General features: G+C 50.0%; 2 protein-coding genes across 2 annotated transcripts in view; both read left to right on the top strand.

The window, feature by feature from the left end:
- The window catches only part of ARMC8 (armadillo repeat containing 8), a 44,274-nt gene extending 37,003 nt beyond the window's left edge, over positions 1 to 7,271 (top strand). The window contains exons 16-19 of the mRNA XM_084267505.1: positions 543 to 638; positions 1,117 to 1,189; positions 2,747 to 2,840; positions 4,690 to 7,271. Coding sequence (XP_084123631.1) covers positions 543 to 638; positions 1,117 to 1,189; positions 2,747 to 2,840; positions 4,690 to 4,723 — 297 coding nt within the window. The 3' untranslated portion in view covers positions 4,724 to 7,271. The remainder of the gene's footprint in view (positions 1 to 542; positions 639 to 1,116; positions 1,190 to 2,746; positions 2,841 to 4,689) is intronic.
- An 8,395-nt stretch (positions 7,272 to 15,666) lies between these two features.
- Positions 15,667 to 26,280, top strand: part of VPS8 (VPS8 subunit of CORVET complex) — a gene marked incomplete at its 5' end in the record, with an annotated part of 72,364 nt that continues 61,750 nt past the window's right edge. Inside the window, 6 exons of the mRNA XM_084267719.1 lie at positions 15,667 to 15,795; positions 16,496 to 16,564; positions 18,113 to 18,243; positions 19,768 to 19,861; positions 20,580 to 20,612; positions 21,595 to 21,649. Of these exons, the coding sequence (XP_084123845.1) occupies positions 15,667 to 15,795; positions 16,496 to 16,564; positions 18,113 to 18,243; positions 19,768 to 19,861; positions 20,580 to 20,612; positions 21,595 to 21,649 (511 nt within the window). The remainder of the gene's footprint in view (positions 15,796 to 16,495; positions 16,565 to 18,112; positions 18,244 to 19,767; positions 19,862 to 20,579; positions 20,613 to 21,594; positions 21,650 to 26,280) is intronic.

Below are 26,280 nucleotides of genomic sequence, written 5' to 3'. Positions count from 1 at the left end.
GGGATGGCTTCTCTCATTAGCAGGAAATTACCAGGTGCATCACTAATTTAGTTATCTCTGCAGGTAAAATGTGTGCTTGCACTCCTTGAAATCAATAAATCGTTTCCATGCTGGATCAGCAGATAGGCCCATCTTTCCTTCTCCTGCCCTGAAGAACCACATCAATACATTTGGGGGGTTGAGGTTGTTTTCCCCCTCAGCCACTGATACAAAATACACTGGAAATCGAAGCAGTCTGTTTAATCTGTTCTATATGCTGCCAGTTTCCATGAGAGACCTAATATTTTACTCACTGAAATGAATTACTGAAGGCTGCTTTTTATTTTCAAATGGCAGCGAGTGGGTTGTGCCAGGGCTGTTCATCCCCAGCTGCTGTTAACTCTTTGGCACTGGCCCCAGATGGCAGCGAGCTGGAAGCTCCAGATTAAAGATATTAAAACTAATTAGAGAAATTGTTTGTCACAAGTTCAAAGCTGTTGGGGAAGCTGTACAAATCACGGGGTGGGATCTGTAGCCAAGTAACAGTTTTTCCTCCCTTTCAGACGTTATGCATCCTGGCCAATATAGCAGATGGAACGACAGCAAAAGAACTGATCATGACCAATGATGATATCCTGCAGAAAATCAAATACTATATGGTATGAAGAATTTCTCCTAAGGGGTTTGGGCTGGCCTTTTGCAGGAATGAAGAGGGCACTTCAACAGTTTGTCTTGTAAATTATTGAGTACCACACCCTTAACTTTGGGTTGTGTCTAAGAAATAGTGTGGTACAGCTTATGTATGGCAGAGGGGCACTGAGGAACTGGGTAAAAAAGGAAAATCCAGTCCTTATTTCCTGTAACAAAGACTTAAATTAATGCCTGTAACAACTACATGGAAAACATTCCATGCTCTTGGAAAAGGTGTGTCTTGTAGACCTCAATAAGGATTTGGGAGGAATTGCTTGGACACTGCTCCAGTGACTTCTCTTATGGCACTACCTTTGAGAGAAGCTGTAGATCAGAATTAGTCCCAACTTTGCTACCTTATTTGTAGCAGGGTGAGTGCCAAAATGTACATCTGGGAGTTTCTGAATGCCTCCTACCTAAACTTGAGTACTATTTTTCTACATTTAGAGTCACTCAAATGCTAAACTTCAGCTTGCTGCCATGTTCTGTATATCTAATCTCATATGGAATGAAGAGGAAGGTAAGAAAGCCTCGTTACTCATATGCAAGTTACTGTACTGCCGACCGGGCTAACGTTGCGTAGTGAGCGGTGTTTGCTGTGTGTGGGGCCAGGGGAACCAGAGTGTACAGGGAGACATCATAGAGGGATGCTCTGGAATGAGTGAGGGTGGCTAGGAAGACCCTGAGGAGCAAAGGGGAAAGAGCTGCTCTGGGGCAGGAAGGGGAGACTCAAGAAGGGTGTCAGGAAGTAGGAAGCCACGCAGTGGGAGGTTTCTACCTGTAGTATTTCTGTAAAATCTGAAAACAGTTGGAGTGAGAGAGGAATCATAGAATCCCAGACTGGTCTGGGTTGGAAGGGACCCCAAGGATCACAGAGCTCCAACCCCCTGCCATAGGCAGGGACGCCAACCTGCAGGCCTGGATCTACATGAGGTTGCCCAGGGCCCCATCCAACCTGGCCTTGAACACCCCAGGGACGGGGCATCCACCCCCTCTCTGGGCAGCCTGTTCCAGCCCCTCACCACTCTCTCTGCAAAGAACTTTTCCCCTAATATCTAATCTAATCCTTCCCTCCTTCAGCTTTAATCCTTTGTCCTGCCATTGTCTACCCTTTCAAAAAGTTTATTCCCCTCTTGTTTGTATGCTCCCTTTGGGGACTGGAAGTTATCCAGTAAGAGAGCTTCTGAGTCTTAAGGAGGGGGTGGAAACTCATTGTTGGGGGGAACAGGTTTGCTGGAGAGGATAAACAGATCAGAAAGGGGATTCATTGCAAGAATTTTTCACCAGTTGGCCTGAATGGGTTGGGTGGTGAGACTCTGAAACCGAAGGACTTGCAGGCAAACTGGAAGGAGTGGGGAAGGGACTTGTTAACAAGAGTCCCAGCCTGGAAACATAGAAGGTAACCAGGAGAGAGCTGAAGGCAGCTGCACAGAAAAATAACCTGTGTGTTTATATTGAGGGGTGGAGAGGGTGGTTGGAGTCAGCAGTGTAGAGCTGGAAGAAATAGCGTAGGAAAGAATGTGTGTTTTGAGGAACGGGGCTGGGAAGCAGGACTTAATTAGGTGGGTGATTTACGGACCCTCAAATTGACCGTGCTGCTCTTCAGCGAAGAAACCGGTCTCTCTACTTGTCTTCTTTGTGTTTTCCCTGCTGTGTAACTTACTCCACATCTCTTGGATGACAGAACTTCATCTGGTGTGTGACGCTCAGCTGTGCTGCCAGTGGCTTTCTGCACATTGCACTGGCATTGTACGGGGCTACAAGTCAAAACCACACCTCAGTTAAATGTTCTCTGCATCCACATCAGAGATGAGAATAAACCAGATGAACCCCAGCTGCTTCCCTCAGGATAAAATGCTCTCAGTTTCTTGCCTTCAAAATTTCCTTTCCTTTGAACATGTACAAAAGCAACCAGAGCTCCCTTGGGAAGCAGCCACCACAGGGCAGCTTTCCTGTTCGTGTGTGCTCATTGAACCCACACCCCCCTTAATAAGCTGGTTTCTGCTAAAAGGTCTGTCTTCTGCTCTGCAGACCTTTGTTTTGGTGGGATTCCCAATAGTGTGATTTGTTGTTGTAGGTTCACAAGAACGCCAAGATAAACTACGAGACATGGGAATAGTAGATATTCTACATAAATTGAGTCAGTCGTCGGATCCAAATCTGTGTGACAAGTGAGTATAAAGAAAAGTCCAAAAAGAAGATTAGAGAGAAATATTTGCTTATTATTAGGAAAGTATCTTCATTGAATTCTCCTAATTATAGCAGAGTTCCCCAGAAAAACTTGTCTATCACTGCACCGAGCTTCATGGGGTTCGAAGAAACTGTGATGAATGCTTATTTCAGAGCAGGTTTGGTATTTCTCAGGAGTAACAAATGTTACTGAAGTTCTCAATAGTATAAAATAGCTCCACTTAAGGTCAGCTAAACCAGCAGAGAGTCCCCCCCTGAAATCTCAGCAATACCCAAACATCTGTGTAAACCTTACTGCTCATGGAGTTCCAGGGGAGCAGAGCAATCATCACATAACACTCTGAATTACAAAGACAATACAGGATCACTGCTGTTGTTAATCTCAATTAAGTTTTTAATCTCAATTAATTCCTCTAAACTAGTGAACTCAAGAGTCGCTTCTCACATACCTGTTTTGATATGGATGCTGTAGTACCTGCACAGACCATCCAGCCTCTCCACAAACACACAGAGCCAAAAATAGCTGGTGACAGTTTCTGGGGCTTTCTGTTAATCTTTTGCAGTTACCCCACCTGCTGGTGGTATCAACCCGTATTTCTTCTGTGCCCTGAAGATGACCTGATTTTTGGAAGAGGTCAGACACAAAACAAGGCACCTCCAAGCTGTGCAGTGTTTTAAAACACGTTAAATTCAGGGGCTTGTTGTTTTTAGGAAAGATATTTTGGTGTTTTTAAACACCGGGGCAGTAAGGTTAAGATTTCTTTGTTTAAAATCCTGCCAGAATGTTGGTATTGAAGGTGCTAATCAGGAACATGTAGATAATCAATGAGCAGGCTCACAGGAAATCAGGGAAGAGCAGGGTTTCCAAACAGTGACAAAGAGGGGTAAAACATAGACCAGTAAAAATACTTGCTGGTGAATGGGCCTTGCTTGTCAACACCTCAGCCTTGGTTTCAATGGGGAGTTGATTGTGCTTAGCACTGTTACAATCCCTGTCCCTCCTGTTTGCTCTGGCCACCTGTTCCCGGTGCTTTGCCCTATCCTAAACTCTTCCCCTCAGCCCCCTCCACTGGCTGATAGGGCTTGTGAAAGTAGCAGGAAGCAAAAAAAACCCTGGATAATCTTTCTCTGGGTTGCTGATTTGTATGGGATCCAGGAAAAGGCGGTCAGCATCTTGCCAGCATGGTTGGGAGGTGCAGAGGACAGGAGGAGAGCAAAGCTGCTCGCTTCAGGTGGTAGAAACACTGCGTTAGCTGAAGTGATGATGAAGCTGTAACCCTAAACTATTGGGAGGGGGAGGTTTCCCCTCAACAAAAATGTTGCATGATGCTGGATTCCAGACACTCCAGTATTACAGTGGCTGTTGCTGCTGTTCTCCCTCCCACCTCCCTGTATGTTGTCGGTAGGGCCAGCATTCCTGACAGGACTGGCTTGCTTCTAGCACGTTCTGAGTTAGGAAGCATTTAATTACTCGGCTCAAAGACCTGCTTTTTGTGGGTCCTCTGTGTCACAGAACAGTAACTGCTCTTCACAATTACTGCCCTTGGTGGTTCTAGTAAGGTGTGTGGATAACAAGGTTCAGTGCCCATCTTGGGCCTCACTGTACTCAAATGCTTCTCCCTTTACACCAAGCATCTGCTATACTTGCTTGGATCATCTTATTCTTAGGTATAAGGTGGATTCTTAAACTGTGGTGGGCTAGAGCCTCTCAAACCACCCAGCTTCCTCCTCCATCCTCCCCCTCTCAATGGCACACCACCTGTCTTGCACTTGAAGCTGTTGGTGATAAAGCCAAACCCCTGTAACTCACGGGCTGTTCCTTTCTTGCAGGGCGAAGACAGCACTCCAGCAGTATCTTGCATGATCAAAGACTAATTGAATCTATGGACACCCCTCATGTCTACTAAAGGAACCGCAGGAGATGCTCCTGACTCCTTATATTTGCACAAGTCACCTTGGGCTGCGTTTTTCTCAGGTGCAGGGAGCTGCTTTGCAGAAACAGTTGAAATGATCAGGTCTCCGGTGCACTTGAGAATTTTCTTGAGGTAGTTTCTTTACTCAGAGGACTCCTGGGGGGTTGTTTTTTGGGTTTTTTTGGGTTGGTTTTTTGGTTGTTTTGGTTTTCTTTTTTTTTTTTTCCCGAGCTACCTGGACTTTCAGATAGAACAATCAGTCATCCTTTTCCTTTTGGGCCTACAATTTTCTGCTTTAGCTGCAGCCTGCGTGTGTGGGTGTGCGTGAGTGCGCTCGGGCGCGTGCGTGGGCTTGCCCTGGGTGTGTGTGAGTGGGAGACCTCCATTTTTTTTTGGTTTTCCTTTTTTTTTTGTGTGTGTGTGTGTGAGTGTGAAAATCTTTTTCTACAGGTTTTCAAGGGTTTAACCATTGTTTGCTGTACGAATACTTCGAGGAATTATATACAGTTTGAATGAAATGTTATTTAAAAGAAAAAAAAAAAACCAAACTGTTGTATCCCATAAAGTTTATTTTGAATTTTGAACAGATGAATGTTTTTAAGTAAAATATATGCATTTCTGAACTTCAGCTTAACTCACATTATACTTCCTTTTTAAAGAGAAGAGCAGAGGGAGACTGTAGCCCCCAAATGATAAGCAGCACATTCTGTACTGACATGGTCCAACAGGTGTTTTTTAACCGCCATACCAGGTCGCTGGCACTGATGACCTGCTCAAATCCACAGAAATGGGTCAAATGGCTTGTTTGGGTTTCTTTATGCCTGTGCTTCAGAGTTAGTGTGACTGTTGATTCCTCCCGAGAGGAACAGGTGGCTGCAGCATCAGCAGGCAGAAGCTATCGCGTTAGTAGTAGCCAAGAATTTGCTCAGATAACTGCTGAGGCATTAGCTTATTTCCCTGGTGATGAGTGTTTTCTGATCACTAATATCAGTAGAGCAAACAGTATGCTGCAGAAGTTAGACTCTGAAGAGAGCAGAAAGGGGCTGGCAGGCAGTAGCTGAGGGGTTGCTTTTGGTTTGCATCCTTTACCTCCAGATTCAGTTCTGCGACTTACGGATTGTTTCCACAGCAGATCAGCTGGGTGTGTTAAGTTGGAGAAGGGATGGGAAGATTGGGGGTTTGGCTTTTGTAGCTCAGTAATGTTGCCACAGATTCTGTGTATATATGCAGATATACACGCTTGCATGAATCGGGGTACCTGGATAATGAGCAATGGGATTTCACTGCGTTCAGAAGCCTGAAATTGTCCATGAGCTGAAATTGTGCCTCTAAGTGTGGGCGAGGAAGAAGAAGGAAAAAGCAAGTGTGCAGATGAAGATGACTGAGTAAGGTTGGGCTGGAGCAGGAGACCCCAGCAGCTTCGCAGTCGAATAGGATCAGAAGCGAAGGAGGGCGGCGAGGAGCTCTCCTTAGTCCAGGCTTCCTGCTTCCTCCCTGGGCCTGCTCTCCCATCACAGTTTGAACTATAGCTGGAGTGGTCAGAAGCTCTGAACACTCTTTACGTGGCACTAACAGCCGGTAGAGGCTGCAGCCACGTCTGAAACCAAACCTTCCCTTTGTTACTCAGACTCAGGAAGGCTGCTGCAAGAAGAGAGGGCTGTACCTTTGCTAAGTATATCTTAACCCTTTGGCTTCTAATCAGAAGGTCAAGGTGTGACAGCCTGACTTCTTCCCAAGGGAACCGCTTGTGTCAGGAAACTATGACCACGGGTTGGTCCGGAGCTGGAACGTGCTGTGTGAGAGACCTGTCACCTTGTGGCTGCCAAGGAGAATTCTATACATTTCATGTAACTTGAAAGACCAATAAAAGGGAGCACCTGACACTTGCCCCCAGGCACTGCAGGTTTTCACACCCTTCTGCAAGGTGCTTGTTTTTAAATGATGGACTTTGGGGGGTCGAACAAAAGGGAAGGTAACTGCATGTGAGAACTTGATGAGTGTCAGCACCCCAGCAGCCAAGTCTCCTGTATAAAACACATCTTTGCTTGAACTGAGGGGGGAATTGAAAATAAAAAGAGTTCTGAGGCAGGTATTATAAATGCAAAACTCTGCAAATTCAGGCTGACTTCTGAACCTGCACTGCTGTGGGCTCAGGTCCTTACGTATCTCATCCTCCACACACCCCCCTGCCCCGAGTCACCTTTTTAAAAGCAAATCTGAGTTTGAGTCTCTAAAACTTCAGTGCCTAAAGGTGTTCAGAAGCAAGGTGAGTGAGGACTTGTGTACGTGTTTCAAGGTGGTTTTCTAAAATGCTACTGGGAAAAAACTATAAACCCAATGCTCAGACAATCTTGTTGCTGCATGAGACGTTTTCCACGGATATTGGTAGGAGAAAACTGTTGGATGAGAACATTTTTACATTCAGTTAAGCTTTGTGAATAATTTTTGATGTTGCTATAGGTATGTACAAAAAGAAGAATACTGTAAATAAAAAGAAATTTACCAGAACTTCTAGATTTTTCTCAGCTTCGTGGAGAAACCCCGGCTTTCTGTGCCAGCTCCTCTGCAGACTGACAGTTGCTTAGCCTGAGATTCACAGCAGGAACAAACCTGGTTGCTGGTAGGCCAGATCTTTACAGACCTTTTATTTAGGTAGTGGCATCCTGTGAATCGCAGGGTTCCTTGCAGAATCAAAGCAAGTGTGTGGAGTTTGGGCTGTTCTTGAGCCTTTCCTCTTCTGAAACCTGGTTCTCATGAATTATGGTAGATGTCTGCTCTTGATACCTGGGTCCAGCGATGGTAGCCCCCCTCTCAAAGGTTACTGTGGGAGAAAGGGAATAGTTCTGTGTGCCATGCCACATGTCAGACAAGCTTGGTTGCTCTCCACCACCACCTCCAGCCTGTGTTTGGAGCAGCCTCTCCCACACAGAAAGTGGCAGGAGACTTAAGAGTTTGGCTGTGCTCCAGTCCCAGATGTGATAGTAGCTGAGAGACCTGCTCCCAACCATCTTGTGCCACTATGTTCTCAAGGTAAAGGTATTTCTCAAATGTTGGGTTTTACAGGCTTACACTGTTGTGGCAGACACTGCATCTACATGAAGCCACTGAAGTGGTGGCACAGAAGGCAGGACAGCAACTGAGGTACATGAGAGGAGGTTCTTGAAGACTAGCAGATGACTTAACAGGCTGTCTTTGGGGAACAGGTTTAAACAGGCCACATTCCAGTGGGTGTGAAAATCATTAGGGCTTCACTGGAGGCTCATTCCTGCAGGAGACAGTTGGTGGGGACATTCAGGGGCGGGGTTTGCTCTGAGCTGGTGCTGGAAGCAGGGGAGCCCCTTCCAAGGCTCAGCCTTGCTGTGTATGGCAGCAGTGGGCAGTGTCCCTGTGGGTGGCTGGGGCACTAGAGGAGTGGAATACTCAGCCGGGAGGGACCGTGACCAGCTGGAGGAGCAGGCCACCAGCCATCGTGTGTCCAAGAAAAGTACCATGCCTCCCAGGTCTGCACGAGGAGCAATTGCTTCTACAACACCCAAAAACTTCACAGACGGAGCTGCACTTGGAGTGTCACCAGCTCTACCCCTCTGATTGGCGCTGGGGAGGTCAGGTCTGGATCCCATGCCTTGTTTGGGAGAGATGGGGGGAAACAAGCCAGGGCACATGGGGTGGGTGGGCTGGGGCAGGCTTGGCAGGCAGAGAAGCTCCAGCTGCTACTGCGCACGGGAAGAACAGAGGCCATGGAGCTGAACTTCCCGGACGTGGCGGACAATGAGGAGGGAGGGGGATGAGCTGGGCTGCCGCTCTGTCCTGACGTTGCCAGGGCTGCAGCAGCAGCGTCAGGGTGCTGCCATAGCAGCGTTGGGATGCTGCCAGCCACTGCACAGGCACTGCCAGGCCCTGGCTGGGGCTGCTCTGCTTCCCCCACCCCCACGGCGCGAGGGGGGACGACAGGCTGCTGCATCTCTAACAGTGAGTTCAAGCCCTGCAGCAGCAGCACCTTGCCCCTCTGAAAAGGGTGTGAGTGGAGCCATGTCCAGGCTTTGGGCACTGCTGAGCTGCTCCTGCTCCCTCTGACGGGACAGGGATGCTGCTGGAGGCAGCAGGTCCTGGCTGGAGGAGCACAGCTGGGTAAAAAGCTTTCCCTGTGGTGCAGGTCGGCCAGCGGTTGGAGTCACGTCATTCGAGAACGTCTGCAGTGCTTTGTGCTTGGGGCTGCTGCTCAAAGGACCTGTGTTCCTGCAGGATGGCTGCAAAGAAAAAGGAGGTGGTACTGCAGGTTAGTCGGAGCCAGGCTTCTACAATGCTTTTTAAACTCATAGTATGTGCAAAGGGTGAGGTTCACTCTTGGAGTATCTCAGACTCTGCTGGTGGAGCCCTGCTGGGAGGTCCTTGAGGTGAAAAAGCGTTGCTGTGGGTAGGTAGGGAGCGTGGGAATCCTGTCACTACTGTCCCCCCGCCCAGGTCGGTGCTGTGGGGTGGAAGGAGGTTGCTGTGGAGCAGCAGGTCATGTTTCAGAGCTGTTCCCAGCTAGCACAGGTTTGCCTGCTTTCCCAGATCAAAACATTTTGTGGAACAGCTGCTCAGAGGATATGGAGAAGCAGGGAACTGGAGGTGTGTGGGGAGGCTGTGTTTCTCCTAAACATTGCTGACCACTTCATATGCTCGGAAAGATCTGCTGTAGCAGTGGAAGAGTTAGAAGGTAGAAGAAGATGATTTGCACTGCACCCTTGGAATTCTTGACTTTGGGATTTTAGCAGTCCTTCAATGCACCTTGGTGTTAATTACTGAGAAGTAGCTGGCTGCCTCACAGCTTACTGAGTTCCAGTGTCCTCTGAATGTTGTTCCTCGGAGGCTGAGGAAGTTGTTAGGAACCTTCATTCATGAACAAAACCAGAGCTCACATTTCAAGAAGCCCTTTTTTAGACTTTGTTTTTCTGAGGGGGAGAGTTCTGTGAGGTGGGGAAGATGCACCAAGGGCTGGGCCCACATCGGGCCCTGGAGATCAGCATGGGGAAGCGGCGCTCTGAGTGCTGCGTGTCAGCCCAGACCACCCCCTTGCTGCTTTCAAGCACCATGCTGGCTCTGAGGGGGGCTGTCCCCCCACTCACCCCAGGACCACTCTGGGAACTGTGCCCAGGTGCCCCAGAGCAGCCAGACTGTTCAAGCAGGTGCTGCCACTGAAGAGAGGAGGGCTTGCTTTTGGCTGGGTGCTGCTGCCCTTTCCCTCTGCCTCGCCTTGCCTCTCATGGGACAATGGGAGCCTCTCATCCAGGGAGCTTTCCTGCAGAGTTAGCTGGCATCAGGTGGTGGCAGGGCTGTGTGGGAAGGGGAGAAGGAAGGAGACTTTGGGAGGGAGGATACCTGACTTCAGCTGCTTTTTCTGAGGTCATCCACCCATGTTCTAGCACAGCTTGGCCCTGCCCGGCAGTCAGGGGCAAGAGGATCACAGTGAAAACCCAAGGAGTGCCTCTTCCAAGAGACGTGTCCACCCCAGCACGAGCATGATGTGCCCTGTCAGTATGGTTGCACCAGCCAGGGAGCACCTGGTGACTTGCTGTGGCTCTTACTGTGTTTTGCAATGTCCCCTCAGATTAACATCAACAGCCAGGAGCTCTGGGAAGAAACGCTGTATCTCAAAGGCCTCATTGGTAAGGGCTTGCTCAGCGTGCTGGGCTGCTTCCTCGGAGCGCAGGTCTCCTTGGAACACAGGCCAAAAGCCATCACTGTGGGCACAGTGAACTGCTCCCTCCGTTCTTGCCCTTAGTGGCAGAAGAGGTATGCTAACAGAGGTGGGACCAGCTGGAGGCTGTGGTCTTCCTCCTTGGCGTGGGACAGGTACGGTGTGATCAAAGCAGTGCTGCTGCAGGAGCTTCTGGGGTGTCCAGTGCAGCCTGTGGTTCCTGAGGGCGGAGGTTAAAGGGCTGTTGGGTAACCCTCAGACACTCCACCTCTGTGCTGCAGGTTTCCCTGGAAAATCCGGTGCCTGCCAAGGTCACAGCATGCCAGTGTTCCTCTGTAATGCCAGTGTTCCTCTGTAATGCCAGTGTTCCTCTGTAACACCAGTATCAGCTCCACATTTTGTGATGAGATTTCATCTGCTGATCTGGCACCTGAAACCTCGGAGAAATCCCATAGTTCCTGCTTCAGAGCTGAATCCCTGGCCCTTCCAGCACTCTGTGGGAGTCCTGCCCCGCTCTGGACAGACCTGTGGGAGCAGCAGCTGCAAGTCCCAGCTTGGGAAACTCTGGTTGGACATGAGGCAGATCTCCTTCCCCAGGGCAGTGCTGCAGAGGTCCTCAGCCCTCAGAGGTGTCCAGGATGCCTCTTGCTGCCCTAGCACCCTCTGGCAGTCCCCTTCCGAATGATCATGCTGCAAAATGGAGAAGTGCACAAACTTCCTTACTGGGCTGTGTCTGAACCTGACCTGTTTTCACACCATTCTCACCAGTATTCCCACTTGCAGTTGTTGATGCCTTTCAAGCCTGGTGTGGTCCATGCAAAACAGTCGTGGATCTTTTCCGAAAAATAAGGAATGAAGTTGGCAGTGATCTCCTGCACTTTGCTGTGGTAAGATCTGACTTGGCACTGCTTAGAATACCTGATCCCCTGCAATCAGTGGGTAGCTAAAGGCTGAAGGCATTTGGCTTTCCAATACCCAGCCGTAATGATGGCTGGCCAGGGGTTGCAGCTTGAGGGAGCCGAGACTGTACGTCCAGCAGTAGCTCCCAAACGAAAGGAGCCAGGACTGGAAGACATACCTGGCCTGAAACCATACCGACTCTTGGTTACATCACTGAGAACTCCTAATGAGTTTTCAGGCTTCAACTGTTCTGGATTTTTCTGCTTAAGCAAAGTAACACTAGACAGAATCCTTAACAGACCTGTCCCTCTGATGTACAGGGAAAGTCTGAAGGAGCTGGGTTTGCTCGCCCTGGAGAAGACTGAGGGACAGGGTGTTGATAGAGGAGGCAGAGATGGATGTTTCACAGTAGTACGTGGCAAGAGAACAACAGACAATGGGATTATGTTGCAGCAGGGACAATTCCAAGTAGATAGAAGGAAAAAGCATTCAGTGTAGGAGCTGCGGGCGAGGCTGAGGAGCAGATTCTTGGAGATGCTCACAACGGATGCAGCCTTCAGCAACATTGTGACTAGCCCTGCTTTGGGCAGGGTCTTGGCCCAGAGTCCTGGAGATGTCCCTCCCCACCTGAGCTGTGCAGGGTTCTGTGTCCAGAACAATCCGCTCCGCACTGAGCTCTGGTTTCTCATGGAGCTGCTCAGCACGCCTGGCTGCTGCCAGCACAGCTCCTCCTGTCAGCCCTCTTCACTCCTTACGGACAAGAGGGCCCAATTTCATTTCCTTTGGGGCTTTCCTCTCTGGGATTCACTCAGGTGGCTGCCGAGCTTAAGTCTGGGTGGGCCCTGGCTCCAACCAGCACCATTTCGGCCTGTCAGGCTGTTTCACCGTACGGGGTGGGGGGGTGAGTGCCAGCCAGCCGAGTCCAGGCAGTTACCTACACAGCAAAAGGGCTTTCCTAGGGACACCTCCTTTCTGTTACATTCCTTTTAGGCTGAGGTTGATTCCATCGATGCCCTGGAGAAGTACAGAGGACACTGTGAGCCCGTCTTTCTGTGTTACGCAGTGAGTGAGACTGTTGTTACTGCAGCGACGTAGCACCAGGCAGGATGGCCGGTGGGAAGGGCTGTCCTGCTCGGGGGCTACTCTTTCTTTTGTGTGTGATGGGAAGATTTTATTTGCTCTGTGTCTGCTGGTATCTACTGGTGATCAACCAGTAGATTGATGAATGAGCTGGGGCTGTTCAGCCTGGAGAGAAGCAGCCTGAGAGGGGATCTGATCAATGGTTATCAATAGCTGAAGTGTGGGACACAATGGGACATGGGCAGCCTCTTCTCAGTGTCTGTGGGGACAGGACAAGGGGCGATGGCCTCAAGTTGGAGCACAGGGAGTTCTGTACCAATCTGTGGAAGAACTTCCCAGTGAGGGAGCCCTGGGACAGGCTACCCAGGGTGTGTGGAGTTTCCTTCTCTGGAGATATTCACGACCCACCTGGATGCCAACCTGTGTGACCTGTCCTAGGGAGCTGCTTTGGCAGGGGGTTGGACCTGATGAGCTCTGGAGGGCCCTTCCAACCCCTGCAGCTCTGTGACTCTGTGACCACTGTGTGGATGAGAATATTGAGCCAGAGTTTATAACTTAATACCTTCTGCTTTACCACTGTGAAGCAGAATGATGCTGTTAAAAGAAACAGCAAACGACAGAATAAGGTGTGAGTGAAGTCAAATGGTTTAAATTGTGCAGGTAACTGGAGAGTTACAAGAACACTCAAGCTAGAGATTGTTGAGCTTTTTTTCCTTGTTTTTGTTTACCTGGGGGGATCCCCACACAGCCTGTGGTGATGGCCATGTTCATGCCCCATTCCCTGTCTTGGGCATAAAAATCCCTACAACTGGCAGCCAGGGATCCCAGGACTTACTGCACACAGGACCTTAGCACGTGGGCACGTGCGTTGCACTGCAGGGTCTTCAGCTGCAGCCTCCTGCTATGGCAGGACCCCATTCTCTCAAGCTGCTTTGGCTCATCCTGAGACCGATCAGATATGACAAAGAAGGTTGTTCTGAAGTTTCCCTCTTGTTCTGGAGTAGAATCATAGAATGTCCAAGGTTGGAAGGGACCTTCAGAGGTCATCTAGTGTAAACCCCCTGCAGTGAGCAGGGATATCTTCACTAGATCACGTCACTCAGAGCCCCATCAAGCCTGACCTTGAATGTCTCCAAGGATGGGGCCTCTACCACTTCTCTGGGCACCCTGTGCCAGTGATCCAGCACCCTCAGAGGGAAGAGTTTTTTCCTAATACCCAACCTAAATCTGCCCTTTTCCAGTTTAAAACCCTCACCCCTCACCCTATCAGTCCCTGCCCTCAGGAACATTTCTGCGCCAGCTTTTCTACAGGTACCTTTCAGGGACTGGAAGGGGCCTATAAGGTCCCCCCCAGAGCCTTCTCTTCTCCAGGCTGAACCAGCCCAACTCTCTCAGCCTGGCTTCACAGGAGAGGGGCTCCAGCCCTGGGATCATTTTTGTGGCTCCTCTGGACACACTCCAACAGGTCCATGTCCTTATGTTGAGGGCTTCAGAGCTGGAACACAATATAGCAGCTCTGTTGGGGAGGAGGGCCTGGTACAGAGCACCACACCTGATGCGCTGGGTGGTGATTTCCAGAGCCCAGAGGGCATGACATGAGCCCTTACTGATGGGTTTGCTCTTCACACATTTCAGGGAGGAGAATTGGTAGCTGTTGTAAGAGGAGTGAATGCACCACTGCTGCAGAAGACCATCCTGGAACAGCTGGCAGTGGAAAGGAAGGTTTTAGAACATGGAGGAGAACGTGTGGTGGTAATCAGTCACTAAATCCTTTGATACCTGCAGGAAGAGGTGCGTGCCAGAGGAGAGGTACAGCTCCCTCATGCCAGCATAGTTCTAAAGCAGAGTTACTTCCTCACAAAAATCCTGTCCTTTAGTCTGGACCAACTCTGAAATCTGGTTAGCATGCTGCCTGAGCATCCACGTGCCTATGGAGCCTACATAGATGGAGGAAGCTGCAGAGGGTGATGGTGCTCTTGAAAACAGCTGTCCTCTTGACAAGAGGATTAAGTAGCACATACTATCCAGCTCTTCAGGAAGAAACTCCACTGTGTCACAACCCTGTTTTGGTCCCCGATTCTTTAGCCTGGGCACTGCTGCTCCAAGGTGCATCCATAGAGCAGCTGGGTGGTCCTCAGAGCTGAAACTGGAGCCAGACTCAGGCCCACCCCTCCCCAGCGAGCCATGGCTGTAGGGACCCTCTTCTTGTGTGTGGTCTCCTGCATGGGACTCCTGGCATTTCTGGGGAATGAAAATGGCTTTCCTGCCTGTAACCTGCTTAGTCTCAAGGAGTATTCAAAGCACAGATGGTGGTGTGTTGGTAACTGTAAGCTCCCTCTGCCGAGCAGCTCTCTCTGGTGACATTGGCTGCCCTGTTTTGGAGAATGCTCTTTCCCTGGACAGGTATGTCCCCTGATCTTGCTGCTAAGCTAAGCCTGGTCCTGAGGACAGCAGGAGGACTGGTTCCTGCTCAGGTGGAGAGTTGGGACCCACCTAGCAGATGGTAAAAGACCCCTCAGGGTCTTCCTTGCTCATCCACATGCTCTTCCTGCTAGGTGCAAGATGGAGCCTTCTCCAAAGAGCAGAGAAGCGTGGCTGCTCTTCAGGAAGAACAACGGGAAGGCCAAGCAGGTAAGTCAGGTGCAGCTGCAGGCTGTTCTCTGTGCCCCGAAGGACAAATTGGGAGGGGAGGGGGGAGGAGAGAGGGGCGGTTCCTGCAAACGGACGCAGCGTTGGGCCCTTCTTTCCCCGTGCTGATGGCTCCATAGGCTTCGGGTCGCCTCGAAACAGGACCTGTCAGCAGGGATAGGAGTCCAGGATAGCTCAGGGGCCTGACGTGGTCAGTCTGACGCCTCCTGACCTGACCTGATCACAGGTCGAGGGCTCCTGGAGCCATCCCACACGGCCGCTGGCTCTCGCCCGGCCCCGGGGCGCTGGGAGGGCGCAGTTCTGCCTCTCGGGGTGGGGTTTTTTTAACCTATTGCTGATTCTTTCCCTTTTCCTTTCCTCCGAGGCTGACGCACCGGCCGGTCCCGGCCCGGAGAAGGCCCTTCCCGTTAAATAAAAGCCATTCGTGTCGCTCTGGCTCTGTCCCTCCCTCCGCTCCGTGCTGCCGCCCCTTTAACGCGGGGTGGGTCGGGGTGTGTGTGTGGCCGCGCCTGCGCAGGGAGGGGGTGTGTGTAGCCCGGGTTCCAGTCCCGGCGGTGCCGGCCTGGTGCGGCCTGTAGCCTGGCCATGGAGGCGGTGTTACCGGAGCGGGGCGGCTGCTCCGCGGGAGCGGAGGCCGAGCCGTGCCCGGAGCCAGCCGCGCACCGCCTGAGCGCGGCAGAGCTGGACCGCGAGCTGGACTCCCGCGGCGAGCTGGTGCGTTTCCCTCCGGGGGAAGCGGCCCGAGGGCGGCAGGGAGGCGGAACCAGCCGGGCCGCGGAGCCCCGCGATGTCTGCACCGGCCGCTTCTCCTTCGGGCGGCGGCCGGAGGGGCCGCTCGGGTCGGTGTCCGCGGCCCGGACCTCGCGGGTCGCGGTACCTGCTTTCGTGGCTCCCCGGCGCTCTCGCTGCTGGGCAGGCCACGGTGCTAGGCTAGCCCGGGCCGGAGGAGCGGCTGCGGGGAGCCCGGCCGGGGAGCCGGCTCTGCGGGGGCAGCGGGCAGGCGGCGGTGGGTGGCCCCAGGAGCGGGGGGAGCCTGCCTGCTGTGGCGGGCTCCAGCGAGAGTATCACATAGAAGCGGCTTTATTTCGGGGGTTCTGGGCGGTCTCTGGGGTCCCCTCCATCCCAGCCCCTTCCGCGAGTCCCTGTTAGCGAGCTGCCCGCAGAGGACAGCCGTGTCTTGGTGTCTCTCAGCACTGGGAGGGCAGCCTGGCATCGCTAGCGAGCTTTAAAACTTAAAAAAACCCCGAAGCAATAAAAGCAGTTAAAACCCCAGTCCAGGGCACAGGGGCCTGTCTGGGCAGAGGCCCCTCGGAAGGGCGCATGCAGCTGTCTTGCTGTTGTCTTTACTTGGGAAAAAGTTTGGCAGGTGGAGCAGGCAACTCCCTGACCCCAGCCTGTGGTTTCTGGCCTACAGATTGATGACAAAGAGTTCGACATTCCTCAAGTTGATACCCCTCCAACTCTGGAGAGCATCTTAAACGAGGTGAGTGGTCTGTGGGGCGCAGGCAGGTGCTGTGATGAAGCACTGCAAGCTCCTTTGTCTCTTCTTGTGCTGTGTTTTTCCCTGGGGGGGGGAGAGTGAGAAATAGAATTTGTGTAACCTCAGAGTTTCCTGGTGGTGGGGCACAGGGTGCTGTGTGGAACTTTGCTTTATTCCAAACAAAATGCCCCCAGATGAAATGTGGAGGCTTCCATCGAATGTGAGTGTTCACCTGCGTGTTTGGGAGTCACCTGGAGACTATACAGTCCATTAAAGGTTTGGGTCCTCAAGCAGCTGTTATTTTTTTAAGCCAAAAATAAATGGGTATTAAATTCTGGGTAGTTAAATTGTAGGGGGAGATGAGGCTGAGATTCTTCACAGTTGTTTTTATATTGTATATTTAGCCCCGTGGCTGGAGTAACAACCTGTCTCAACATCTGATGCCACTTATAGTACGTTGCAGGGAGAACTGACTGTCTCATGTAGCCAATTCCAGCTGTCCTTTACAACAGGCACCTGAGCACATGATCCTTAGAAAGGAGAAGAAAGGTGTGGAAGTTAAGGTAAACTTCAAGAAAAGAAGCTTTTCAGGAGACTGAGGTTGGGCTTCCTAGAGAGCTAGTATAAAGGGAGCAGGAGCCTGGGAGAGGTGGCAGTTCTTTTCAAAGGCTGTACTAGCAATTGAGGGTTAAGGTGTCCCAAACATGTGGTCTAGGGATGAGAGGAACAGCAAAGGTAGAGATTGTCACATCTGTGTCTGAGGAGTAGAATCTGAGTCCTAAATTTGAGAGGTGATTATGAAGAAAGCACAGTTTGGTGCAGGCAGATACACTCTTACTCAGGTGCTGTTAATCTCAGTGCACCTGGGATGGGAGTGTCTGGCAGAGCTGCTTCTGACAAGGATTTGGGTGGAAAAAAGGTGATTGAGCCTGAAAGGGATACAGCTGTGCTGGAAAATGAGGGGCTTGGGCCACAGGACCTCGAGTCAGATGTGGAGCACCTGCTGTGTTATCTGCACAGTCGGCATTATGGGGATGGTGTTTGCTCTCTGGCTCTGTGCTGGGCTTAGAAAACATCAGGGAGGATGGCTGTTTGAAAAAGCATTATGAAAAACATACTTCTGGGCTAAGCATGAGAGAGATCACCAGCAGAAGAGCACAGAGGAGAGCAAACTCATTCCTGGTGGCTGCTGGAGGGGCCGGGATCACTTCGTGAAGGGCTGGACTAGATGATGATAATTCTAGGCCTGCTGTTGGCAATTGGAGACTTTTGAGAACAGCCTAGTTAACTGTCTGCTAACATCTCAATGGAATAAATAATGTCCAGGAGGAAAGACTAGTAGAGTAACTGGTCTTTCCAGCCTTCTGTGGCTCTTGAGAATTCTGAAAACTGATTCTTCCACAGAACCAGCCTGGTAAAGTAACTCCAAGTTACGTTAGTTACGAGTGTGGCTATCTTACCCTCTGCTCGGTTCTGCTCAATCAGTTGCTGATGCTGCAGTCAGGGTGTTGTGTGATTAGCAAGTGAGCTGTGGTGATTCTCTTCCCTCAGACGGATGATGAAGAAGAGTCTTTCATCTTGGAGGATCCCTTTCTCTTGAACATTGATAACACGGACACACACTCCTACGACACATCTTCTGTAGCCAGCTCTGACAGCGGGGACCGCACGCACCTGAAGAGGTACTGCCTGACTCCAACCCCCAGGGGTTTTGAGGGAATGCTGCTTATATCCATTAAAAACGTTCTTCTTTCTTTGAGTGAGTAGAAGGACAATCCAAAGCTAAGAAGAGTTGCCACTTTCTAAGGCGACCTCCTGCTCTGCCTCTTCCCTGAGCTGTGAGCATGGAGTTTGTCTGTGAATTGGGTGGCAACTCTGAATTGCACTTGTGGGTGTTGCCTCCCACTGTGAAATCCTAGTACTGAAGCCCCAGGGGATGTTGCAGGGATTCTGATCAAGCTGCTTTGGACAGAACAGGGTTATTCCATCAATAACCGAGCAGGCAGAGGTAGGATTTGGCTTTGCACTGAGGGCTGGCCTGTGTGTGAGCAGTAAATGTGTTTTATGGGGGACAGAGTACTCGAGTTTCTCGGCATTTGGATGGAATTTATAAAACCCTGAGCCACGAGGACTCTAAAGGAAACCTTTCTAAGGTGTTCCGGTGACTTCCAGAGTCTGCGAGCAGCTGGTGGTGATTTTTAAAAGGCAGGTTAACTGCTGTCACTCCTGTTAAATGGAATGCAAATCCTGACATCTCAAAGCAGCCTGGAATGTGATAATCAACTATAATACTGCTGGCTTGTCTCATTAATTACTCAAATGAAGGCCTGGGCCTGCATTCTGAGCCACTCCCGTGGCCTCCTTATGTGCTGTAAGAAGATGTAGTTGTTGCAGAGCAATGAGGAGGCAAACACTCCTCAGTGAGGTGATTACTGGCAGTGTGCTCACTTGCTGGCCCTTCTTTTGCCACGCACCATGGTTTGTACTGAGGGAGGTGTTACCTGGTGTGGCAGCTTCAATGTTGTATGGTACAGAGCAGGCAGGGAGAAATACCCTCAAAGCATCTTAGTCATCTTTGGATGGAGAGTGGTTGCTGTGTTTGGGGGTGTCTAAGCTATTAATGATGCGTTTCTTTGGCCTGCCTGTGAGCTGCTTACTCAGGCACCTCCGGAGGGATGAGGACCAAATGTTTGGGGGAAATGATGCTTTTTGGTAGGGGTGTGTGTGTGCATGCACAACTTCCCTGGGGATTTTCCCTCTGCTCTATATGCTTCAGTGTACTAGTGCTCCTTAGAAAGAACTTGTTCCTTTTACCAGATATTTCCTCTGTGAACAGAAGCACTTCAGCTTCCCTAGCAGATCAGCAGGCTGTAACTGACTGGTGCTCCTTAAGCACACACCCGGTTTTCCTGTGGGGTCCATGTTCTGCTAGTGATCCCTTTCCAACTGTGTGTTTCCCTTAGGTAGGCATCTTTAAAAGGCTGAAACTTCCTGACCTAATTGAAGAGCAAAAGTATGGCTTTCAGGCTTCATTAATAAACTCTGGGGTCTGCAGATATGTGCTTGAAATGGACTGTTAGAAGACTGGCATCTCCATGAGTTATGAGCGTGTGCAGGCTTCACCTGCTGCTTTAGCTGTGGGTTAACACAGAGTTCCAAACTTTTTTCCCACTCTCACATGTTTGGTTTATTTCTTGTTTCCTTAGGAAGAAGAAGCTCCCAGACACTCTGTCGCTCCACGGATCGGTTATACGGCTCTCGCTCCTGAAAGGAATTTCTGCCCAGATAGTTTCTGCAGCAGTAAGTGTCATCTTCTCCCTGTCACGTCCATTAAGGAAAAAAAATTGAACCTCTTCTGGTGGGGAGGGAGGGGGATGTGTGTGTGTGATCCCTTCCCTCCCCATTGCTCATTGCTTATCCTGGATAATACTGACATTCTGATACTACTAACTCGGAATCCCTAGCCAGTAGTGAATTGGGCACTATCTGACCTACTGCAGCAGCAACATCATAGGTCCTCTGTACTGGAGCATCTCCTCTGTGAGGATAGGCTGAAAGAACTGGGGCTGTTCAGCCTTGAGAAAAGAAGACTAAGGGGGGACCTTATTAATGTTTATAAACATCTGAAGTATGGGATCCAGGGGGAAGTGGCCAGCCCCTTTTCAGTGCTCTGTGGAGACAGGACAAGGGGCAATGGCTGCAAGTTGGAGCATAGGAAGTTCTGCACCAACCTGTGGAAGAACTTTTACCCAGTGAGGGTTAGGGAGCCCTGGGACAGGCTGCCTAGGGGGTGTGGAGTCTCCTTCTCCAGAGAGCTGCTTTGTCCTAGGGAGCTGCTTTGGCAGGAGGGTTAGACCTGATGATCTCTGGAGGTCCCTTCCAACCCCTATGATTCTGTGACTATTAAAATGCAAATTGTCTTGATTTTTTTTTTCTATGTGTTTTAGTTCTAATTATCAGAGATGTGCATGGAGTTGGGACTCCTGTCTCTTACTCATGACTTGTCTCTTTTTTCCAGGACAAAGTGGATGCTGGCTTGCCCACTGCCATTGTAAGTACACCTTCCTTCTTACTCATACTGTGAGTTTTCGGATGTGAGGGGTGGGAGAGGCAGCAGGGAAAAACCTGGCTCCTGGGGCAGGGTGCCAGCATCTTGATCAAAATTCCCCAGGAGTGAAGCTGCCTGTTGTTAGAGTGGAAAGATTTCTAAAGGAGGTGAAACACAGGGAGTATTTGTTCTGCTCTTGTGAAATGAGTGCTAATGTTTGACAAAGAAACTAAAGGTGTGCTTGGCTGCTTTGGCTGTAGAAGCACCAACCTGTAAGAAGTTATGCTTTCTGTTTAGAAAAGGGGGGAAAACCCTTAGGTGCATCTAAGGCAGAAGGTTGCACAGCAAAATCGGAAGCATGTCGTGACCTATACACACACAGGGTAGAGGCTTGCACTGACATACCTCAGACATTAAAGCACTTAGTGAGCCAGATTTAAAAAAAATAAATTAAAAGAACAATATTATGTGCTATCTATTAAAAAGTATTTAATTGTGTGCAAGTCTGCAAGTGCAGTAGTGTCATGGAGCTGTGCTTAAATCCCTGTGGAAGGAAGCTGGAGTCCCCAGGGTTGCCGTGGGGTGTCTCTTCAGGGCGTCAGTGCTGCCTGGGCCTGTGCAAGTGTTCATGTGTGGATGTAGCAGCTGAGTGAGAAAAACCCTCTGTGTATTTATACCACACCAAAAGAACAAGGCTGGCTTCACAAAAACATTTTGCTGGGTGTATCTGTCTGAGCATTTGAATTTCAAACAGCAGAGAAGCAGCCCTCTGAACCTGAGAAAATGTGTGGTGTGGTCATTCAGGTGTCCTGCTTCTCAGGCTTTTGTGTAGGAGCTGGTTTTCACTGATAAATTAGAAAATGGGTGTATCTATGACCCTCTAAACCTTCCCCTTTTGGCAAACCTTGCATGGGTGTAGTGAGGCTCAAGGCAGTGGGTTTGTGACAGTCATTCTGCTTTCTGTCTGTCTCCATGACTCTTTCAGGCAGCATCAAATCTCATAGCAGTGGGGACCTCCCATGGGCTGGCACTGATATTCGGTAAGTTACAAATGAAGTTTTGAGGGGTTTTGCATTGTAACAGTCTTTACAAAACCCCTACAAGAGAAAAAAACCCAGCTTGGATTAGAACTGTAAGGGGGGGGGTGTCTTCTAATATGTTTTGTTGGTGCTAATTGTGTCTTTCTGTAAAGACAGAAATCCAAAGTAAAATGTTACTTATTCACGTATTTCTTCTGCTTTGGGGAGTGGCACCTTGGTAATGAGAAATGTAGCTCTGTGGCAGTTGTCTAATGAACCTTTTTTATGTTTTAGTATAAATTACTCTTGTTTTCGAGTGGAAGGGACCAGAGCTGGTGTACAGCCATCATCTCATACAGTATTAACCTTGTCCTTCCCAAAGATGCAACAGCTGCCAGTATTAGGGAAATTAAATGGTGCTCCTTAGGCTGTGAAACTTCTGACACTTGGCTGCTTGGATCACAGGTTTCTCCTTCCCTGCCCTTTCTCCACACCCCTCACCTCTGTCCCTCCTTCTGTCGTGTTTCCCATCCTCATCACCAAACTCCCTGAAACACAGAGGCACAAGCTCAGAAGCTTGATCCAGCTTACTGCCTGGGTGAGAACAGTTCTCAGGCTGCTCCTGGGCGCATTGAGGTTTTGCACCTTTTGTCTATGCAGCACTGACTTCTTAACTGTTCTAGAAACTTCATTTGCTTCCCTTTTCTTTCAAAGTTAGCTGAAATTACTCGAGAGACCAAAACTGGCGGGGGATAGGGTGTGATGGAAGGATGGGAAAGGTTCTGGCAGCGTGAGATTTGCCTTCCTGGGTATTTAGGCATTAAGCTGTTGGATGTCTTTTGCTTAACATCCAGTATTGGAACAGTCACAGGATGAGCTTAATCTGAATATAAATAGTAGTCAATGCTATAGTCAATGTGTGGTCTTACTGGCTTTTTAGTAGCATGTGGTATGTGGAGACTTCCAGTATCACTGGTGTGGAACACATTTCAACTGGGATTTCCTGCTGCACGCTCGCTCTGTAGAGACTGCAAGCAAGAAACTTAAACTGGAGTGCTGCGTCTGGCTCTGCAGGGCCCAGGCCAGAAGAGATGTAGAGCTGTTGGAGTGAGTCCAGAGGAGGCTGTGGAGGTGATAAAGGGGCTGGAGCACCTCTCCTATGAAGACAGGCTGCGAGAGTTGGGCTGGTTCAGCCTGGAGAAGAGAAGGCTCCAGGGACACCTACTTGCGGCCTACCAACACTTAATGGGGTCCCACAGGAAAGCGGGAGAGGGGCTGTTCCCCAGGGAGTGCAGGGACAGGCCAAGGGGCGATGGCTTCGAGCTGGGAGAGGGCAGGGTTAGGGGAGACGTGAGGAAGGGATTCTTCACTCTGAGGGTGGTGAGGTTCTGGCACAGGGTGCCCAGAGCAGCTGTGGGAGCCCCATCCCTGGAGGTGTCCAAGGCCAGGTTGGATGGGGCTTTGGGCAGCCTGGGCTGGTGAGGGTGTCCCTGCCCATGTCAGGGGGGTGGGACTAGATGATCCTTGAGCTCCCTTCCAACCCAAAGCGTTCTGTGATTCTATGAAACAAGCATCTGTTCTCTGCAGGTGTCATGATGTTTTTTCAGCCCTGCACGCTCTGGAAGGGGCTTTAGGCCTCGCTGGCTGTATAAGTGTGCAGAGAGAAAGGGTCGTTCTTACACTTGCCACAATTATTTCTGCATCACGTCCCGTTTGAGGGGATGGACTGCTGCATGTCCAAGGTGCTTTGCATGCTGTGGAATTTCAGTTGATGTGTTTTGTGGGGTGGGTTTGTTTTGCTCAATGCAAGTGGGTTTAAGCAGTTTTCTTTGTCATGCCTTTGATTAGTTTAGATTAACTTCTTTCCTGTTGTTTTGGATAGGATCTTTGCAAGGTGATCAGCCTGTAGGTAGTCGGGTCATTTTGTGGCCTTTAGAAGGCAGCACAACACCAGCATTCTGCTAATTAGCTTTTATTAAAACAAATATCAGCACTTTGAAGAACTTCTCTGCACACTTGCAGCAGGGCCTGGCAAGCTCTCCGATCTCAGGAAGCATGTGATGTGATGGTTTTCACAGCCACGTGCTGCAGCCAGTGTGTTCTGTGATCCAGCTGAGTTCTGGATACGGGCACAGACTGTTCCCTGCTCAGTTGTAACTCAGACTTGGGCATTGAGCCCAGCACTCTGAGATCTACCTGGGAAGAGACACCTCCTCACAGGATATGGCTGATTGAGGCTGCAGAGAGATGGGAGGAGTGTTCTGGTTTGGGTTTGGTCTGTAATTTAAACCAGCAGCTTGTGCTTGAAGACCAATCGGTTGCTGTACTTTTTAAATGAAGACCTTTTCCTAGTAGATGTGATGTGTTGATGAGGATGAGATTTACTCCCTGAGGTTTTGTGAGCTGTGCATGTGATTTGCGCTGTCTAATGGAAATGGCATCACCTGAGGGGGGGAAAAAAAGCAGGTCTGCTTCCTGGTTAAATGTTCCTGATGCTCAAAACCCTCTCACTAGTTGCCTGTAATGAGCAAATTTTTTTGACCTTTAATTTATTCTTTCATATATGTGACTTCAGCTATTCTGTTTGTCCCTTCTAAGTCTTCTTGTACTTTGACTTGTCTGCCTTGTCCTTCCTCAGGAAGGCTTGGCTAGCTTTCTGATAGCAGTGCTGTTTCCCTACAGGGAAAAATATCCCTAGTGTCTGGCCTAAACCTCCCAACCTGCCATTTCTGGTATGTTCTGGTTTGTTACAAGACCTGACATTGCTGAGAAGAGCACCATGCTCTTGTTTGTTACCAGTCTTTCAGGTGGCTCATCTTTGGTTTGCTGCTTTGGTTCTGCATTTGGATGGTGACAGTGTGCTGTGCCTCAGGAATGGGGCCCTTGTTTCTGGTGCTGTGCTCGGTTGGGGGATTTTATTCTGTAAATACAGATGAGGGACATCCTCTTGCCAAATGATTTCTGAGACTTGCTTAGAGTTCATAGAATCATAGAATGGTCTGGGTTGGAAGAGACTTTAAGGATCAGAGTTCCAACCCCCCTGCCACAGGCAGGGCCACCAACCTCCAGGCCTGGAGCTACACAAGGTTGCCCAGGGCCCCATCCAACCCGGCCTTGAAGACCCCCAGGAACAGGGCATCCACCACCTCTCTGGGCAGCCTGTTCCAGCACCTCACCACTCTCTCTGTAAAAAAAACTTCCCCCTAATGTCTCACCTAACCCTTCCCTCCTTTAGGTTTAGTCCATCCCCCTTGTCCTGCCAGTCTCTTTCCTTTTTACAAGCTGATTCCCTTCCTGTTCCTCTGCTCCCTTCAGGGACTGGAAGGCTGCAATGAGGTCCCCCCGCAGCCTTCTCTTCTCCAGGCTGAACAAGCCCAGCTCCCTCAGCCTCTCTTCATAGGGGAGCTGCTCCAGCCCTCTGATCATCTTTGTGGCCTCCTCGGAACCCTCTCTATCAGTTCCATGTCTGTCTTGTATTGGGGCCCCAGCTCTGGACACAGGACTTCAGGTGGGGCTTCAGGAGGGAAGAGCAGAGAAGGCCAATCCCCTCCCTGTCCCTGCTGCCACCCCTCTGCTGATGGACCCCAGGATCCCATCGCCCTTCCCAGCTACAACAGCCGCTGCTGGCTCATGGGAAGTTTCTCACCCAGCAGAACCTCCAGGCCCTTCTCAGCAGGGCTGCTCTGCAGGAGCTCTTCTCCCAGGCTGTAAATATCCCTGGGATCCTCCAGCCCAAGCGTAAGACCTTAGCACTCCAGCAGGAGCTGTGAGCCTGTGCCATGCCTTCTCTTGAGGATTGCTCTCTGGAGCAGAGAAGTGCTCTCACAGCAAGCCTAGAGTAATAACCAAATCATCTTTAGAGGCTGGAGTTTTTCTTCCCACCCCCCACCCCCCCCTTTTTTTTTTTTTAGAAGAGCACAGAGGTTTTTACACTGCTCAAAACCCAGCCCTTAAGCAGAGCTCACTGAAACATGGTGTTACTTTTCATCGAGGCTTTGTGTTCCATGCAGAAACCTTCTGTGCAGCTCAGCTTTGGTTTAATTAGCCTTGATCCATTTATTCTCTGTACAACTTCTGGTTCTGAGTCTTTGTTGAGGTGTGGGGGTAGCATGAGGCCTCGAGGCAACAGGGGATGTAAGTACTGAACCACAGCATTGAAACTGGATTTTGGGGACCCTTGTCCTTGGTTGTATTTTGAAATTAATGGGAGTTAACTGGCTGCCAGGTGTAACTGTGGGAAATAATCTTGCCAGTTGTGGCACTGCAGACCCCCGGGTTTGCTTCCTTTCAGGTTTCTTTCTTCAATGCAATGAAGTCCTGGTTTATAAAGTCATTTTTTTTTCCAGTGGATTCCATATGGGTTTTAGCCAGCTCGATTTTACAGCACCAGCTCTTGCAGAGTCCTCTTGGCTACTCGAATAAACCACGTGGGGCAATGCTGACAGCGCTTCCTTTAGCTAACAGAATCTGAAGGTTCCTGCAGTCTTTGGAGCTTATCACATCTCTGCTGTTTACTTCCCTCCTTTCTTTTGTACTGATTTCTGGCTTTTTCTTTCCTGTTTTGGCCCTTTCTGTGTGGACCAAAAAGGAAAAGGTACAGTAACGCTGCACTGTGCTTGTACCCTGCATGACCAACTTCTGTCCTGCCCAGT

This window comes from Gallinula chloropus (genome assembly GCF_964237585.1).
Source record: "Gallinula chloropus genome assembly, chromosome: 8".
Lineage (NCBI taxonomy): Eukaryota > Metazoa > Chordata > Aves > Gruiformes > Rallidae > Gallinula > Gallinula chloropus.
This window is presented reverse-complemented; position numbering and strand designations above follow the sequence as displayed.